This window comes from Nicotiana tomentosiformis, chromosome 1 (genome assembly GCF_000390325.3).
Source record: "Nicotiana tomentosiformis chromosome 1, ASM39032v3, whole genome shotgun sequence".
Lineage (NCBI taxonomy): Eukaryota > Viridiplantae > Streptophyta > Magnoliopsida > Solanales > Solanaceae > Nicotiana > Nicotiana tomentosiformis.
The window spans coordinates 53,092,168-53,112,420 of record NC_090812.1 but is presented as its reverse complement, the minus strand read 5'-3'; the positions used below and the strand labels follow the sequence as shown (position 1 = coordinate 53,112,420).

Genomic DNA, 20,253 nt, shown 5'->3' with positions numbered 1-20,253 from the left:
CCGTACAAGTAATAGGAAAAACTACAAATTAGAATAATGAAGAAGAAATTGTGATGAGTACCGAGTACCTGCTCGCTCTCACCAGCAGGTACCATGTACATCCTTTTTTCTATATATAACAATAGTGTCTAGCCTAACCCGCGCGCATCTCGACTAATCTATCGCGCACCTGCTTGCTCTTACCAGCACAGGTGTCACGTAACTCTATCTACCAAGGTTTAACATATCCAATACTCTTTAAAAACAAGGAATGATCATTACCAAAATCTTTGCTAAAATAGCCATCTTGAAATGTCCAAACTTGAGTAGACACATCTAGATTTATTCAGAAATTGCTACCTGAAAGCTCCTCTTGTCTTTTCCTAATCAACAAGAAAGATCATTACCCAAATATTTGCTCAAATAGTTCTCTTGCAGAATGTACGAACTTGGGTTAGATATATTCTAGATTTCCTCAGTCAATGCCAAGTGCAATGCATGCTCTGCTTCCTTCAGGAACAGACGAGCGAGTTGTTTCTGCCCCCGCCGATATATTATGCTGGACCACCTATTTCTGCTCAGAAAATGATTCTGGACGCCGCCATTGGTCTCAGATCTGCAGTAAACAACCCAAGAAAGTGTGGTCTTAGTAACGTCAACATGCATGCAATTTTCATGTTGGTTGGTTAGTAATAAAAACTTCAATTAAAGGTATAAGTTTGAGAGTAGCTTTCACTCATTACTTTCTGCAATCTTCTGAAATTTCTCTGGTGCAGGCTTTCTCAAGTAATTCAGTGTCATTCTCCTCTGTCCCTGAACCCTCTTCCAGATCCAACATCCTTTAAGAGCATACAAAGTTTAGAGAGTAAACAAATGCAAGATTGTCAACTATCAAGATAGGAGTAACACAAAAAATAAGAAACCCTTTTAGTATCTGAGACTGATTTTCCCCACAAACTTGACAAAGTCTCGCTTTCCCCACAAATTTGACGAATTTACAAAATTCGACGATGATAGAGTAGACCGAGTTCCTAGAAAATAGCAACAGTTTCTATGCTAAGTTTGTGATTTTACAGCAAAAATTTCTCAATGCAAGTTGGAAGCCGTTGTTGTACAGATGACTGTTAATTTCTCTGTCTGAAACTGGGTTCTTAACCAACCAACCTTACAACCCGCCCATAATCCATATCCCTTTCTATTATCCAAATGAAAAATGTGAACCGGCCAGAATGTAGGAAGTGAAAACAGATACAAGCTATTTCCACCTTCGGCTACAGGGAGCATTACAATGCTTTTCCTGAAGTTCATGAAAATTTTCAAGAAGGGTAATTAATAAGAGGACAATAAACCATAATCAGCTTTTGGCTGACTCTTTTCTGATGATCTATGTTTTCTTTGGGATAGCAGAGCCGGAGAGGTAGGAGAGGGGCTAAAAAAGCATATGCAGGATCTAAATATAAACATCTACTCCATAATAACTTAGGTGCTATGCTACCACTGGCAGGATGATAGTACTAGGAAGAAGATTACTTCATGTTAATCAGATCAACAAGAAGTTGCAAAGCTCCAGAATCTCCACAAGCCTCCCATATTGCTGCTTGGACTTCTGTCTCAGTTGGCTGCCTCTCTCCTCCAGATCCAACAAGCTTGAAAACATTAAAACATAATTAATAATATAATTATAAATTTGGCGATCTGTACCAATAAAGTGGCTTTTTCTTGCTTAAGAGGTTAGAAAGATTAACAAGACAAAAAAATAAATCAATGGAAAAAACTAAAACATACAAATAATGAAGCACCTGTACTCTTTTACTCTAATCAGAAGACATGGCAGTGTTAGCTTCTAGGTTTCCAGATGGCTCGAAAGGGAGAGCAGAAGTGGGAGTTTAATACTTCTTTGTAAATTCATCAGTTTAAATTCCATGGAACCTTTTAATTCATTTATAGCAAAACTTGCACACATTTAACATGTCTCTCCACTGATCCATTAATATTTACAATTACATTCAGAAAGAGCATTTCAGCGGAGAGCATGCTAATCCACCGAGTTCATATCCATTACACACGATTATGGAAGCATTTAAAAGTCTAGCTCCCAACAGTAAAGCGAATGAATCTACATTCTTGTAGAAGCAAAAAGAAAACTCTAATTAAAATAAGAGATTCGTGATATTTCGTGTGATCAAGTATTCACAGAACTGAAACTTGGGTAGTAGGAATATTACCAGAAGCAAATTTGGAGATTCAGATTTTTTATCCCCTCTTTCACATTTCAAAAACTGAAAAGAACCAGGAAATGTTACTGAGGATGGATCTTACCTCCTCAAGTAGGGAAGAAACACTATAAAGTTCATTTTCTTTCATTGCTACTGTTCTCAATGCATTCAAAAAATCTGCAGGAAAAACTAGCTTATGCAAGTAAGAGGGCATCTTTCGTTGACCACTCCAACTATAATTGCAAACTTGACTACTGATGCATTTATCTTTGTCTTCCCCAGAAGCGTCTGATGGAGGGAAAAATCCACGATTTAGTAAACTTCGTGGTAAGAGGCATCTCAATTCAGCTTTCTGCAGACAGAGATGAGCTTATCACTGCACATGAGAGAGACACCAAGCCTGACTCTTGTTTGAGCGTTCCATGAAATTATTTGTCAGACAAAGTCTGCTGACCTGTGCTTCAAGAAGTTGAGCTTTGGACTCTGAGAATTCAATGTTTTGAATAGCTTCCACAGGATAATGAACCTGAAATTTTGTTTTCCAGTTGCGTGTGTTTAATCCTTTCTGATATCTGTTATTTGACCACTTAAAGAAGATAAGCATCCAAACCAAAAGAAACTGATGTAGATGAAGTAGTTCAAGGTCTTTACTAAGAACCTTCAGCACTTGATTCTGATCCATATGGACCTCTTAATGCTCAGTGTTAACATGAGGTTCCACTCAAAGAAGGCCTCTTAACATTTAAAGTGACTTGATGAAGCACATTCAATTATAGCTGTGAGGCTTGACATTAGACATGGACTGCGCACCATACCAAACAAAGACCCTAGCTTGATATGTTGTTAAAAAGTGCCAGCAATACATCCATTATATTAGGTGTAGCCAAAAATTTTAGTTACGACCTTGAATACTGCAATTAGTCCACGCTGACCTTTACATCTTAACATGGGCCACGTTATGACATGGATGAAGACTAGATCATTGCAACAAGTGATTATTCAGAAATACCAGATATTCGTTCAGATAGGTTACCATGAGATAGTCCTCAGGATTATTATTCATGACGAATCCATACAGGTACAGCAGTTCCTGTCACAAGATAACCACCTATTTTAACATGAAACATTAGAAGAATAAGGCAGGAGAAAAAGATAAACCTATTCTCAAAATAGTAAAAAGGACAGATTGATTTTGCTAAGAAGATTCAAAAGCATAATGCAAAATCATAAAGCTTATGCTTCATAAAGTAAGATTTAATGCAACTAATAGCAATCAAGCAGGATACCAACTAAATTAGATAAAGTAAACTCCATAAGAAAAAACCATTGTGTCTCATACTCTGAGAGCCTTGCATGTAAAACAAAAAAGAGAAAGATATCACAGATCCTTTATTCTGCTCCAATATGACAATCATTTTCAGAACATTGGGAGATTAAGAAGCCGCCGCTGTCGTAACCCCTCCCCCACCTTTTCTTTTCTGATGAAGATAATGCATCCTAAGAAAGAGTCATTATTTTCCGTCTTCAAGTAAGACTGAAGTCTGTCAAACAGCCTAGCCAAAATCAAAAATCCAAAAACGCTTTTCTGCTTAATGATCCAGAAAAGGAAAAGACTAAAAGTTGCATTCTTTTCTACATATTACACCAAAGCCATATAGACATCACCGGATGGGCTCATTAATGTAGCAGCTCCGTCACTAGTCAGTAGTCATGAATGTAAATTTCTCTCTCAGCAAGATCCTCTTTACTGGGTGACGATGAACTTTGGTGACCATACTACAGCTATAATTCATCAATGGTGAAAGACCAGCATTATCAGCAAGCAACTTTTCATTTGCAAAATTTGTTGTATGAGATCTCACATAACAGGTGAATGTACCTCATTTCCCTTGTCACCATAGCTAATTGAGATTTCTTTCTCGATCTGGCAAGGATTTTCTCCAGCTTTTTTAATCAGGAAACACACATGTTAGTTGGCTAACTAGCAAATATTGTATAGCATGGATTGAAAAAAGAAAACTATAAAAAAATTCTTTAAGGATTTTACCAGAAAGAAGGTACATGGAGAAAGGAACTCCAGTTGTTGCTCCTGTTCCATCAACTTCCCAAGTTGCTACAGCTTTGAAATCTATAAAGCAATTTTAGCAGAAAGGAAAAAAGATAAATACAAGCCATCTCAAAAAAAAAAAAAAAAAAAAAAGAAGGATAAACACAAGAGTTTTTTGTGATCCAACTACGCCCAATCCCAAGCTAAATGGTGTCGGCATACAAATTCACACTATCCACTTCGCTCCAATTTGGTCCAGTAATTGAAATAAAATGATGAAGCTTTTAGATGACAGAGAACACCATCAAGAAAGCTAGAACTAAATTGATGCACTAGAAAATTCCCCATCAAGATGAAGCTGAAATGGTTGTACCAATATATCCACATTCCACACCCTTCATATATACTCATCCACTCTTTACAACACGTAGTGAAGAAAAAAATACAAAGACTAACATATCAATCTATGCATAACTACAAAGATCCAAGCAAAAAGTTGACTGAGTGCGTCTGATTGTAGTAAACATAAATTGACACGATCTACTGGAAACAACAGCTTACTGGAGATAATAGAGGCGTATCGAAAAGAGAAGCCAATTAGCATCAAAATAAAGCCAAAATCACAATTTCTTGGAAAGCAGTTTGCAGCAGAAGGTGCTAGTCTAACAGAATCTACACAGTAAACAACAGCTCAATTGAAGTCAATCTTCTGATACTTTCTACTAATTGAAGAAAATGCCTAGAATAAACTTTGTTTTATGGTCCTGGAGATACAAGATAGCATTATACATGTATCTAGACATTTGAAATAGTTGAAGCCTACGGAGAAAGGAAACAAGCGAAAAAGCAGCCTAAAAAATTACAGATATCAGGGATGTAGCAAGTTGGAAGACATCTTTTAGCTCGTTCTGCATATTCGTACTCGGGTTCCATCACACATCCATATAATCACATTAATCAGTCAGTGTTATTAAATAGTTCAAACAAAGAATTGCACAGTAGAATTATCAGTGAACTAATCCAGAAAGAGGTGGTGTCAAATGACTGCTAAATTACCATGGTTGCAAAAATCAATGCCTGGGACCAGACCTTCCACCCAAACTATCTCTCCTTGTGAGACGGAAGCAGCAGAAGCAACTTTATCTTGGAGTGCATCATGCTCGGCTACTGAAATCATAGGTATCTAAATTTTAGACAGAACTCCAAGAGAGAATAAGATTCCTTCATTGGAGAGGGGAAGTTGTTGGAAGAAATATATTCTAATGACAATGAACGTTGACCTCACCTTTTGCAGACTCTCCGTTAGATAAACTGCCGCAGTCATTAGTAAGTGTTCCAGAATTGACGATTTTGCTAGAAATGTCGCTATCTTGTCCTTCTGGATTTGTCGGAAATACATAGCAGCGTGGAAAAGGGATATTTAGTGCTCGACTCCAAAAAATGGAGTTTGCCCTATGATGTCCACAAGACTATTACTTATCAGCAGCTTACGTAAGATTAATATACTATTGAATTGTGAAGATGAGGGCCATTGTTTAGAAAGACAAAGACTCTAGTGTCCAGAAAGATGCATACCAAAGGAAGTCTTCAAATCTCACATCTCTGCCAAAAAGCAACAAGTTATGAACTTGTCAATCACAAGTTTAAAATTTTTAAATTAGAAAAAGATTTCTAATACTGATGGACTTGCAGAGTCCAACACATCACAAGAACCACAAGACCAACACATTGGCTCGTGAGCCATTCAACTTAAAAATTATGTAACACCATTTGCACTTAATTCAAGTAGACTAATATAATATGTATTTTCCACTGTACACTGGTAAGTGCAACATATAGCCTCTCCGTTTTTTTTTTTTTTTTTTTTTTTGAGAATGATAACAAGTTATAGCTTTTTATCTAGCATGAATTGTTCAAGTAACCATCACTCCATCAGTAAATGTGAGTTCAGCATAGAGAGCAATCGTGCAGGCATGGAACTACGTATTATTTCATTTTCCACCTGAAGGAACATTGACTAATAACAAAATTATGATTAAAAGCACATGCAACAAGCCAAAGGTTTTAATAATGACAACAATACAACTGAGGCTACCAAGTTTCTCTTGTATGCATAGGCAAAGAAGTGGTCAGCATATTATGCAACATCCTTTGCACAGAATATAAGCACAGTAATACACTATGTATTCTCCACGTAAAAAGGTGAGTGCAGTACATAAATTCGTATTTAGCAGTACGATATTCAGGCGGGGGGGATTCTAAATTCACCTTTAGTGATAAAGATTGAAATGGCACACACCTTTCTGGACGTCCATCGAGAGTTAAAAGCTTTTCAGCCAACCTCTTCACCTTTTCATCAAATAAAGACTGCAGTGTTTTCCTCTGCAACAGAAACCTGCCTTATGTTACATGTGCTTGATAGTGAATGTGAAGAACGGGTTAAAATTCATGCTAAAGTAGTAAAATAATTAGCTATCAAGGACAAAGGCTGACAACTGGGTAGGAGGATTAGCTATCCGATTCCAGGAGGGGAAAAAATGTCTCCAACTTATGTTATTAAGCTCACCGTGGCAGGTACCAGAGATTTATATATGGCCAAAGAGAAAGACCTAAATAATAGTATGCCATATATCAAGAAACTATACCTGCAACTGAGTAGCCCGATACAATGTGGTTCCTTTAAGCTCTAAAACCTCATCATCGGAAAACCAAAGTGGATTTCCGAATGTGGTTGGAAGCATATCAAAGTATCTGTTGTCATTTAGCAATTATTGCCACCGTAAATACATTAATTTTACTCCAAGAATGAACACTGATTAATATAATACTTACGGCTTCCACGAAGAGTTTTCTCGTAGGTGTTCCACGGTTAGAAATAAGGTAATCAAGAGTCTGTCATCTACTTCCCCTTCCTCAAACATAGCCCTGCATTCAGGTCCGAGAAGAGGATCTTGAAGTACCCTCATTGGAGTTATAGCCAAATCTAATGGAACCACCAGAGGTATCCCTGATGCAGTTCGTCAAAACAAAGCATGCACGATCAAGACAAATTTCCATCTTATTCCTCTAAAATTAAAGTTTTCACTCAGCACAAAACAACAGCTCTACAAGAACAAACGAAAAAGACACTAAGATACAACATTCAACTCGGATTTTCCTTTCGTTATTTCTGACAAGTTACAATTAAACATGAATGCATCTTTAAAACAACATAATCATATATATATATATATATATAAGAAAAAGATATAAACGGAGGAGGAACGTCTCTGCTGGACTTTGCTAGAGCATTTGATTTGGTGATAGCAAACTCGAGTTTCCCGAAGAAAAGGGAGCACTTGGTCACCTTCCGGAGTTCATAGGCCGAGATTCAGATTGATTATTTACTATGCAGGAAGTCCGATAGAGGCCTTTGCACGGATTGCAAGGTCATCCAGAGTGAGAACCCCTCGACCCTTCATAAGCTTCTGGTCATGGACCTTGAGATCACGAGGAAGAGGAGGAAGAGGGCAATGTATAGCCAATATAGGATAAAGTGGGGAGCCTTGACGGAAGCTAAAGCGCAGGAGTTGGGGGTCAAGTTGGTGACAATGGGGGCTTGGAGGAGTAGTGGGGACGCAAGCGCTATGTGGACCACGACTGTGCAATGCATTAGGGAAGCCGCAAGAGAGGTATTAGGGGTCTCAAAGGGTTACTCTGGTGGTCACAAGGGAGACTGATGGTGGAATGGAGAGGTGCAAGAAAAAGTGAAAACCAAGAAAACAGCGTATCTGAAGCTAGTGAAAAGTGTTGACGAGGAGGAGAAGAGGGCGAATAGGGACCATTATAAGTTGGCTAAGAAAGAGGCAAAGCTAGCAGTTACGGCGGCCAAGACTGCAGCTTTTAGTCGTTTGTATGAGGAACTCGAGGGACGAGGGAGATAAGAGGTTGTTCAGGTTAGCCAAGACGCGAGAAAGGAAGGGGCGTGACTCGGACCAAGTGAAGTGCATCAAGGATGAAAAAGGTAGAGTTTTGTTGGATGAGGGGCTTATTTGTCGGAGATGGCAGACCTACTTTCATAGTCTCTTGAACGGGGAGGGGGACAGGAGCATTGTACCGGGTAATTTGGAACTCTCCAGGAGTCGTTGTAACTTTGGGTATTGTAGGCGGAATAGAGTTGATGAAGTTAGGGGACTATGCGTAAGATGAGCAGGGGCAAAGCGATCGGGCCGGATAAAACCGGTGGAGTTTTGGAAGATTGCGGGCAAGGCAGGCCTGGAGTGGCTCAGTAGGTTATTTAATGTCATTTTTAGAACGAAGAAGATGCCTGAAGAGTGGAGGTGGAGCACGATGGTTCCTGTATACAAGAACAAGGGTGATATCAAAAATTGCAATAACTATCGGGGTATCAAGCTGCTTAGCCATACTATGGAAGTCTGGGAGAGAGTGGTCGAGCTAAGAGTGAGGAGGAGTGTGACTATTTTCGAGAACCGGTTTGGGTTTATGCCGGGGCGTTCGATTACAGAAGCCATCCACCTTGTTAGGAGATTAATGGAGCAGTATAAGGAGAGAAAGAAGGACTTGCATATGGTGTTCATCGACTTAGAAAAGGCGTACGATAAAGTTCCGAGGGAGGTTTTGTGGAGATGTTTGGAGGTTATAGGTGTACATGTTGCCTACGTTAGGTTGATTAAGTACATGTATGATGGAGTAAAAACCCGAGTGAGGACAGTGGGTGCCTGGGGGGACACGGACCATTTTCCGGTTATGATGGGGTTACATCAGGGGTCGGCACTCAGCCCGTTTTTGTTTGCTCTAGTGATGGACGTACTAACGCGCCACATCCAATGGGAGGTGCCGTGGTGCATGCTATTTGCAGATGATATTGTATTGATTGACGAGACGCGAGACAGTGTGAACGCGCAATTAGAGGTTTGGAGGCAGACCCTGGAATCTAAAGGTTTCAAGTTGAGCAGGATCAAGACAGAATACTTGGAGTGTAAGTTCAGTGGCAAGACTCAAGGAGGGGAAGGTGAGGTGAGGCTGGACTCGCAAGTCATCCCTAGGAGAGGGAGTTTTAAGTACCTTGGGTCTATTATTCAGGGGGATGGGGAGATTGATGGAGATGTCGCACATCATATTGGGGTGGGATGGATGAAATGGAGACTCGCTTCCGGTGTTTTGTGTGACAAGAAGGTGCCATCGAAACTTAAGGGTAAGTTCTACAGAGTGGTGGTCAGACCAACGATGTTGTATGGGGCTGAGTGTTGGCCAGTCAAGATCGCTCATGTCCAGAAGATGAAGGTAGCAGAGATGAGGATGTTGAGATGGATGTGCAGGCACACCAGGTTAGATAAGATCAGAAATGAAGTTATTCGCGACAAGGTGGGTGTGGCCCCTATTGAGGACAAGATGCGGGAAGCGCGGCTTAGGTAGTTTGGTCATGTGAGGAGGATGAGCACAGACGTCCCGGTGAGGAAGTGTGAGAGGTTGACATTGGAGGGCCTACGGAGAGGTAGAGGTAGGCCAAAGAAGAGGTGGGGAGAGGTGATTAGGTAAGACATGGCGCAGCTTCAGCTTACCGAGGACATGACCCTTGATAGGAAGGTATGGAGGTCAAGGATAAGGATAGTAAAGTAGGTAGTCTAGAGTGTTCATAACAGTAGTATTGGCACGCAGTCTCGCTTTTTGTTGGTAGTAGGTTTTTATGACTAACCGTTGTTTTCTTTCATTGTTGATCACCTTACTGTCTTGTTATTTTTATTTTGCTTTTATATGGCTTTTTGGTACTGTCCCTTGTTGTCTTTATTTTCATTAATGTGGTGCTTATACTTTCCTGAGCCGAGGATCTATAGGAAACAACCTCTCTATCCTCACCAGTGGCGAAACCAGAATTTTGTACAAGCGGGTTCAATCTTAGAAGTACATAACTTTAAAGTGGGTTCAAATAAAATATTTATACAAAATTTATGCAGCTTTAATCGTAATTTATACATATATACAGTAATATTTTTTGACGAAGCGGGTTCAGTTGAACCCGCTTGCTATCATGTGCGCCGGCCACTGATACTCACAAGTTAGGGGTAAGGCCTGCGTACACACTACCCTCCCCAGACCCCACAATGTGGGATAATAATGGGTATGTTGTTGTTGTTGTATAAGAAAAAGATACACAAAAATGGGGACTATTGATATCCAAACAACAGCAAACCAAACAAAAGATCACTCTTTTTAGCCAGTTAGCAGAGGATCGTGTTAAACTATAAATGTTGCTACAAGAATCATTCAAGCAATAAATATTTACGTGTTCAAGTAAGATAATAGCAATTTTATATAAGAATCTTGAGTCTCACTCTCTAGAGTTGCAATAAAGCCCCTGCCCCGCCCCACCCCCCACCCTATAGGACCCAACAGAAAAAAAAAAACATAATTTTCACAAAGAAGCAAATGGACAATAGAAAGCAAGATACACAAAGGAGCTCTGTATTAACCTGAATTCGCTTTCTTATCGACAATTTCGCATTTACTTACCAACCAAATAACCTGTAAGCCAAGCGATGCTACAAAAATACAAACAGCTCGTGCAAGAACTGTTGAGGTTTTATTTTTAAGATGTAATATTCTTAAAATGAGGGTGAATGGAAAATGGAGGGAAAATGAAATTTTGAGTAAAATTTTAAGTTTCCCCCTCTTAACAATGAGACATTGTCCCATATTGGAAGTGGAAGACATTTTTGGTAGGTATATATATAATTGCTCTTCTTGTAGCTCTTAAAGAGTTAAGAAGAAAGCAAGCCTCGCGCCGTCGTCGTCGTCGCTCGCTCGGCTCGGCTTCGGCTACGGCTACGGCTTCGGCTTCGGCTTCGGCTTCGGATTTGGATTTGGATTTGGTCAAATGATCGATTGATTGATTAATTTTTTGGACCAAATTTATTTGTTAATAGTAAATATTAACGTAAGATTATCCGTATTTGTAAACGGATATTTTCCAATCCGTGTATTGATAATTTGGCAGCCGGATAATGGTCTTCCCACCATGAAGTGCTTGCTCCACAAATATGAAGTGCTTGCTCCACAAATATGTAATGCTTGATCCACCATGAAGGGTGGACGTTTGGTCTTGCACTCCTTCTTGGCTGCTATATATATGAGCAGCAAATGTTGAAGAAATACTAAACTCAACATACAATTCGCTCAACAAATTGGCTATACATTGCACTCCTTCCTCTCAGAACTTCCATACGTTTTTCTGAGTATATACTCCTTCGTTCTGCATTGTTTTTTAACTTCAAACAAAGCAACTGTAAGTGTGATTTGCTACCGAACTTTGTGTTCGCCGAAACACTGGGGTTTGAAGTACCGCTACACCAGTGTGTTATTCGTTCTATCATGGGAGGAAATAATCCATTACCTTGGGTACTAGGAGGGGATTAAATTCCTTAAGGAAACACTGTGAATTCAGTGGGCTCGAATTTATTATTATTGTTTCATTACGTTAACTTATATTTTGCAGAATTAATATTTACAAATACAGCAATATTGACCGGGAATAACAATCTTAAGGAATTTAATATTTATTTCTGTACTTGTGTTATTCTTATTATTCTGCAAACTAAAACCTTTGTGGTTTGTGTACTCCCGTTTTGGAGAGTTAAGCCTTCGTGGCGTTTTGTTGGATATTAAAATCTACGTGATTTTTACTCCAGTTTGAAAACGTGTATTAAACGTTTGTTTGTGTCATTCTTTTACAGAAAAGATGATGACTGAAAACGAAAACCAAGCTGTTCCGATGGCGACTGCCAACGCAACGACAAGCCGAACACCGGCGTTGGCACCGGCAGAAAAACCCGGAAAATTTTCCGGGATTGATTTCAAACGCTGGCAGCAGAAGATGTTCTTCTACTTAACTACGTTATGTCTACAGAAGTTCATCAAGGAAGATGTTCCTGATCTGCCGGATAAAACTCCAGATAATGAACGCTTTCTCGTGATTGAAGCGTGGAAGCATTCTGATTTTTTATGCAAGAATTATATTCTTAGCGGACTGGATGATAATCTGTATAATGTATACAGTAGCATGGAGACATCCAAAGAATTGTGGAATGCGCTTGAAAAGAAATATAAGACTGAAGATGCCGGGATGAAGAAATTCGTTGCCGCAAAATTTCTGGACTACAAAATGATAGATAGCAAGTCTGTTATTACTCAAGTCCAGGAATTGCAAGTGATTATTCATGATCTACTTGCTGAAGGTCTTGTAATCAACGAAGCATTCCAAGTAGCAGCAATGATTGAGAAGTTGCCTCCGTTGTGGAAGGACTTCAAAAATTATTTGAAACACAAACGAAAGGAAATGTCCCTTGAAGATCTCATTGTTCGGTTGAGAATCGAAGAGGACAATAAAGCTGCTGAAAGGAGAGGCCGTGGAAATTCAACAATAATGGGAGCAAATATTGTTGAAGCTAACAAAAAGAGGAAGAAGGCTTCTGGTCCGAAATACAACCCAAGCAAGAAGCGGTTCAGTGGAAACTGCTACAACTGTGGAAAAACCGGACACAAATCTACGGAGTGTCGTGCTCCGAAGAAAGACAAGAAAAGGGGTCAAGCAAACATGGTAGTAAACCATGATGATGTTGATAACTTGTGTGCCATGCTCTCTGAATGTAACTTGGTGGGAAATCCTAAACTGTGGTGGTTTGATTCAGGAGCCACTCGCCATGTTTGTGCAGTTAGAGAGGCTTTTGCTACCTATGCTCTTGCTGAACCCGGAGAGACAGTTTATATGGGAAATGCTTCAACAGCAAAAGTTGAAGGATATGGGAAGGTATTTCTAAAAATGACTTCTGGCAAGGTCATGACTTTGAACAATGTCCTTCATGTTCCCGAAATGAGAAAGAATTTAGTCTCTACTGGACTTCTTGTTAAGCACGGTTTTAAGTGCGTTTTTGTATCCAACAAGGTTGTAATTAGTAAGAATGAAATATTTGTGGGAAAAGGTTACCTCACCGAGGGCCTTTTCAACCTAAATGTAATGGTTGTTGAAAATAATAATAATATTTCAGCTTCTTCTTACTTACTTGAGTCAAATGATTTATGGCATGTACGTTTGGGTCATGTCAATTATAAAACCTTGCGGAAAATGATTAACTTGGAAGTACTGCCCAAGTTTGAATGCGAAAAATCAAAATGTCAAACATGTGTGGAATCTAAGTATGTTAAACATCCTTATAAGTCAGTTGAAAGGAATTCAAATCCTTTAGACTTAATTCACACAGATATTTGTGACATGAAGTCAATACCATCTCGCGGTGGAAAGAAGTATTTCATAACTTTTATTGACGATGGTACTCGATATTGCTATGTTTACTTACTGAATAGTAAAGATGAAGCAATAGACGCATTCAGGCAATACAAAAATGAAGTTGAAACGCAACTTAACAAGAAAGTAAAAATGATAAGAAGTGATAGGGGTGGTGAATATGAATCTCCTTTTGAAGAAATATGTTTAGAATATGGAATTATTCATCAAACAACAGCCCTTACACGCCCCAATCTAATGGGATTGCGGAAAGAAAGAATCGCACATTAAAGGAGATGATGAATGCGTTGTTGATAAGTTCTGGTTTGCCACAGAACTTGTGGGGGGAAGCCATTCTTACGGCTAATCGAATATTAAATCGAGTGCCCCATAGCAAAACACAATCCATTCCTTATGAACAATGGAAAGGAAGGAAGCCCAACTTGAATTATTTTAAAGTGTGGGGGTGTTTGGCAAAAGTGCAAGTTCCTAAACCCAAAAGGGTAAAGATAGGACCGAAAACCGTTGATTGTGTTTTCATAGGATATGCGACAAATAGTAAAGCATATCGATTTCTGGTTCATAAATCAGAAAATCCCGACATTCATAATAATACGGTTATAGAATCAGATAATGCTGAGTTTTTTGAAAATATATATCCGTATAAAAAGGAATGTGAGTCGTTTGGTGAAGGATCTAAACGACCTCGGGAAGAAACAAAAGAAAGTACATGTAATCAGGAGAATCCAAGACGTAGTAAACGTCAAAGAACGTCTACTTCATTTGGACCAGATTTTGTGACTTTCTTATTGGAGAATGAGCCTCAAACATTTAAAGAAGCTATGACTTCTTCGGAATCATTGTTTTGGAAAGAGGCAGTCAATAGTGAAATAGAATCCATATTGAACAACCATACATGGGAATTGGTTGATCTTCCTCCTGGAAATAAACCTTTGGGTTCTAAATGGATTTTTAAGAGAAAAATCAAAGATGATGGCACTATTGATAAATTCAAGGCAAGGCTCGTAGTCAAAGGGTATAGACAACGAGAAGGTCTAGACTACTTTGATACATACTCTCCAGTTACAAGAATTACGTCCATACGGATGTTAGTAGCATTAGCTGCAGTGTATGGTCTTGAAATTCATCAAATGGATGTTAAGACGGCATTCTTAAATGGAGAGTTGGAGGAAGAAATTTACATGGAACAACCTGAAGGGTTTGTGGTTCCAGGTAAAGAAAAGAAGGTATGTAGACTTGTTAAGTCTCTTTACGGACTAAAACAAGCACCCAAACAATGGCATGCGAAATTTGACCAAACAATGTTGTCAAATGGTTTTAAGATAAATGAATGTGATAAATGCGTGTACATTAAAAATGTTCCAAATCACATAGTCATTGTTTGCCTATATGTGGATGATATGTTGATAATGAGTAATGACATTGCCAACATAAATGCTACTAAGCGTATGCTCAATAGCAAGTTTGATATGAAAGACTTGGGAGTTGCTGATTTAATTCTGGGAATTAAGATCAATAAGACTCCTCAAGGTCTGGCATTGTCACAATCTCATTATATTAAGACAGTACTTGAAAAATTCAAGCACTTGGGCTTTAAAGTTGCAAAGACTCCAATTGACGTGAATCTTGCATTAGCAAAGAACAAAGGCCAAAGCATATCACAATTGGATTATGCTCGTGTATTGGGATGCTTAATGTATATCATGAATTGTACACGACCAGACATAGCTTGTGCTATAAGTAAACTGAGTCGATATACGAGCAATCCAGGCCAATCTCATTGGATGGCAATGAAACGAGTTTTGGGATATTTAGAACATACCCAAAACTTTGAATTGCACTACAGTAATTTCCCTGCGGTGATTGAGGGATACTGTGATGCAAATTGGATCACCGGTTCAACTGATTCTAAGTCCACGAGTGGATATGTATTCACTATTGGTGGAGGAGCGGTATCTTGGAAGTCGTCCAAACAAACATGTATTGCCCGCTCTACAATGGAGGCTGAATTCATAGCCTTAGATAAAGCCGGTGAAGAAGCTGAATGGCTCCGGAATTTCTTGGAAGACATTCCATTTTGGCCCAAACCGTTGGCACCAATATGCATACATTGTGATAGTCAAGCGGCAATTGGAAGGGCTGGGAGCGTCATGTATAACGGTAAATCTCGTCATATACGACGAAGACATAAAACCGTTAGGCAATTACTCTCTAGAGGAATTATCACAATTGACTATGTAAAGTCAAGTGATAATGTGTCGGATCCACTTACAAAAGGCCTAACTAGAGAGGTAGTTGAGAAATCATCAAGGGGAATGGGGCTATGGCCGAGAACAAGTCATTGTGGCGGTAACTCTACCTAGAAGACTGGAGATCCCAAGATCTAGGTTCAAAGAGATCAAACAAAGTCATTAATGACGGTTCAACATTGTCAAATAAAATTTTAGTCCATTCTCGTGATGAGACAATGTTCAGTACCAAGGATAAAGCATTAAGGCTTTTTAATGATTTCTAAATTTGATACGGGGTATATCAAATAGTGTATCTACAGGATGACACGTTTAGGAATCACCTATTTAAGTGTGAAGTGTGAGCCGCTTCAAGGAGAACTTTGTAAGGCCAGTTCTCTACGCACTTATGAAACCAGGCGGTGTTCATGGCTGAAACGAACACAACAATGAGAACCAAAGACGGTTAAGGGTTGATTGTGTGACTTATGGTTGTCTAGGTATACACCAAAGATCGACGGTTCAAAGATATCAAATCTACCGATTGACCGAGTATATCCGACATAAGTTTACTACGGAAAGTTCAAAGGGAAACCTACTTATCCAGATGCAATTAATCCTTGCTTGTAAATCACACAGTTTTTCATGCATACTTCCGTGATATAGCCATTCCCCATTCATGTGGGGGATTGTTGAGGTTTTATTTTTAAGATGTAATATTCTTAAAATGAGGGTGAATGGGAAATGGAGGGAAAATGAAATTTTGAGTAAAATTTTAAGTTTCCCCCTCTTAACAATGAGACATTGTCCCATATTGGAAGTGGAAGACATTTTTGGTGGGTATATATATAATTGCTCTTCTTGTAGCTCTTAAAGAGTTAAGAAGAAAGCAAGCCTCGCGCCGTCGTCGTCGTCGCTCGCTCGGCTCGGCTTCGGCTACGGCTACGGCTTCGGCTTCGGCTTCGGCTTTCGGATTCGGATTTGGATTTGGATTTGGTCAAATGATCGATTGATTGATTAATTTTTTGGACCAAATTTATTTGTTAATAGTAAATATTAACGTAAGATTATCCGTATTTGTAAACGGATATTTTCCAATCCGTGTATTGATAATTTGGCAGCCGGATAATGGTCTTCCCACCATGAAGTGCTTGCTCCACAAATATGAAGTGCTTGCTCCACAAATATGTAATGCTTGATCCACCATGAAGGGTGGACGTTTGGTCTTGCACTCCTTCTTGGCTGCTATATATATGAGCAGCAAATGTTGAAGAAATACTAAACTCAACATACAATTCGCTCAACAAATTGGCTATACATTGCACTCCTTCCTCTCAGAACTTCCATACGTTTTTCTGAGTATATACTCCTTCGTTCTGCATTGTTTTTTAACTTCAAACAAAGCAACTGTAAGTGTGATTTGCTACCGAACTTTGTGTTCGCCGAAACACTGGGGTTTGAAGTACCGCTACACCAGTGTGTTATTCGTTCTATCCTGGGAGGAAATAATCCATTACCTTGGGTACTAGGAGGGGATTAAATTCCTTAAGGAAACACTGTGAATTCAATGGGCTCGAATTTATTATTATTGTTTCATTACGTTAACTTATATTTTGCAGAATTAATATTTACAAATACAGCAATATTGACCGGGAATAACAAGAACAACAACAATAACCCAGTATAATATCACTAGTGGGGTCTGGGGTAGTGTTTACGCAGACCTTACCCCTACCATAAGGTAGAGAGACTGTTTCCAATAGACACTTGGCATACTTCCCTCCAAGAACCCTCACCTTGCTGTGACTCGAACTCACAACCTCTTGATTGGAAAGAACCCCACCTTGCTCTTGGGGTAACTCGAACTCACAACCTCTTAATTGGAAGTGGAGGTTGCTTACAATCAGAGCAACCCCTCTTGTTCCAGCTCGTGCAAGAAAAGGCAAACAAAATGAAATAGCACAAAATTTTACCATCAGATATATGATTAGATGAGAAAACTCCAAACCCTTTACTGGAATGACTGTATTTGATTCTGCAACCACGTAGCTCTGCTCTGTTCACCTGAATTTGAACTCCAAGTTAGTGAATAACGAGTAACCCATTATCATTTATGCAAAAATTATGCAAAAGGGTATAAAGAAAAATGTCCAAGATACAATTTTGAGACCTCTAGCCATTGAAGAAACTGCTGAAGCTTAGCTTCTTCAGGAGTCGCCATTGCCAAAGACATTTGTTCAAGCTTCTGTGTTACTTTTCCAAGGAACCTAAAATGTCATGCGAAGGGCCCTGATAAAGGTTTAATATCAGTAACCTGCCCTGAAATATTTCCATGTTAATAATGAACCCCTTGTGGTTTCCAAATGTTACTTAGAGGCCTTCGATTTTTTAATTGTTTTTTTAAAAAAGGTTATTACATATATATAGGGGGCAGGGGAAGGGGAAATGAGGGTGGGATATACGAGGTAGATAATAGAGCCCTCTCTTACAAGGCGAAAGTTCTAATATAAAATGCTTTCGAATAAACTTCTATTTTATGATTCTTTTTCTTTTCGGGTCAAGACTACTATTTTATAGTCCACTCTTATAATTAATGAATAACTTATGACTTAGTAATAATTTATCTTGATTTTTAAGTTTAATCATTTTCCTATGTCATAAGCAAGCTAAGTGAGTAATAATTTAACCAAATTCAACAACAACAACAAATTCAGTATAATCTGATAAATGGGGTCTGGGGAGGGTAGTGTATACGCAGACCCTACCCCTACCTTGAGGGTAGAGAGACAATTTTCGATAGACCCACAGCTCAAGGAAAGAAAAAGAAAGCAGTAACAACAAGATAATAAGAAAATAAGCCATAACAATAACAAGAAAATAAGAGAACAAGCAGTATCAACATCAACAGCAATATAAGAAGAAAACATGTAGTAATCAAGACTGTCAATAACCAAATACAAGGTTGACTATTACTACTACCGGTATGGGAAAGACACACACTCGACTACCTACTAACCTTCTACGCTAATCTTCGACCTTCACACCTTCTTATCAAGGGTCATGTCCTCAATGAGCAAAATTAGTAAGTTAATGTATATTAATTCTTTATTTATATAACATACCATAGTTAATAATTTAACTAAAATTTGTAAGTCAGTATCATGTTGGTGTCAAATGTCGTTAGTGGCTTTATCACAAAAAGATTTCATTATTTGAACATTGATTATATGGTAACACACTTCATTGCTAAATAGCAAATCCTCAGCACTGGGATGAACAATCCAGAAGAGGGTACAAGGAATCGAATCTTGAAGACCAATGCACTCAAAGGTATGGTGACTGCTCCCTCCCACCCATCCACCACCCAAACACCGCTCCCCCCAACCCCCCCGAAAAAAAAGTTGCTTTTGGGTACATTTTGGAATTCGAAAATTTCGTTAGGCCGATTGCAGATATATAGGGGGAAGGAGTTGCATGGTCAGTGAGTGAAAAATACTTAGAGAAAATGACATTGTATCGCCGCTCTTAAAATAATAGTTGAAAATATATATATATTTTTATATATATGTATATATATATATATATATATATATTTTTTGTATGTTATATACAAATTTTATACACTTTTTCGGTTATCAAATATTAATATTTTGTGACGGGGGCTAAAAGTAATAATACCCCAAAATACTTTTGGGCCTGCGATTTTCCAACATTGTACATAAGACCCCGTTACCATGATTTCTTCTGTCGAGGAATGACCGACACAAAAAAGGATTTTTGGGCCGGTCTTAGCGGAATATTCATAAAATTAGCGGTATTTAAAAAAAAGACTTTTACATCTATACTCGGTTTTGGGGGTCACAATTAAAATTATACCCACTTTATAAAAATATTTGCAAGACTACTCACTTTACTATCAACTTTAAACTTATCAGGTGTGAAGTTAAAAAAAAAAAATAATTAGCACTTGCACTTAAAGCCAAATAGGTATGAAGTGCAATCAATATTTTCATGCACTTAATGCCAGAGATGTCTGAAGTGAAAAAATTACACTTCGGATGCACTTAAGGTCAAAAAGTCTGAAGTGAAAAAATTACACTGCACTTAAGGCCAAATAGGTGTGAAGTGCAACCAATGGTTTCATGCACTTAAGGCCAAAAAGTCTGAAGTGAAAAAATTACACTTCAGTGCAAGCCAAATAGGTCTAAAATGCAACCAATGGTTTCATGCACTTAAGGCCAAAAAGGCTGAAGTGAATAAATTGCACTTCACATACACTTAAGGCCAAATAGGTCTGAAGTGCAACCAACGTCTTCATGCACTTAAGGCCAAACAAGCCTGAAGTTCAAATTGCCCAGAAACAGAAATTTGTTCTTTGAATTTTAACAATTTAATATACGATTTAACACCTAAATCTACTCCAAATGAGCTCAAATTTGAAACACAACCTCCAAAAATCATTAAGAACAAACCCCCATCATCAAT

The 20,253-nt window shown here is 38.6% G+C and overlaps 1 protein-coding gene across 2 annotated transcripts; it reads right to left on the bottom strand.

The window, feature by feature from the left end:
* Positions 1-12: 12 nt before the first annotated feature.
* On the bottom strand, positions 13-18,096 carry LOC104096583 (uncharacterized). Of its 2 annotated transcripts, none has more exons than XM_009602967.4 (16): positions 17,939-18,096; positions 17,742-17,832; positions 7,075-7,249; positions 6,888-6,993; positions 6,542-6,624; positions 5,818-5,844; positions 5,528-5,694; positions 5,299-5,409; positions 4,243-4,323; positions 4,075-4,139; positions 3,229-3,285; positions 2,650-2,721; positions 2,299-2,547; positions 1,510-1,625; positions 723-818; positions 13-595 (listed from the first exon to the last, which is right to left on the bottom strand). In XM_009602967.4, exons 1-16 carry the CDS (start codon positions 17,999-18,001, stop codon positions 445-447), a joined length of 1,710 nt encoding a protein of 569 aa, XP_009601262.1. In that variant the 5' UTR covers positions 18,002-18,096; the 3' UTR covers positions 13-444. The 2 variants fall into 2 exon arrangements, with proteins under 2 accessions (XP_009601262.1, XP_009601263.1); XM_009602968.4 differs by having other exon boundaries at positions 7,075-7,167.
* Between the last annotated feature and the right edge of the window lie 2,157 nt (positions 18,097-20,253).

Bases quoted from the DNA above. Each gene is read 5' to 3' on its own strand.
- LOC104096583 (XM_009602967.4), bottom strand. From the start codon at position 18,001: ATGTCTTTGGCAATGGCGACTCCTGAAGAAGCTAAGCTTCAGCAGTTT. The intron at 7,250-17,741 runs GTAAAATTTTGT...GAACTGCATCAG, and splicing joins ATCTAATCATATATCTGATG to GGATACCTCTGGTGGTTCCA. The intron at 6,994-7,074 runs GTAAGTATTATA...AAATGACAACAG, and splicing joins GAAAACTCTTCGTGGAAGCC to ATACTTTGATATGCTTCCAA.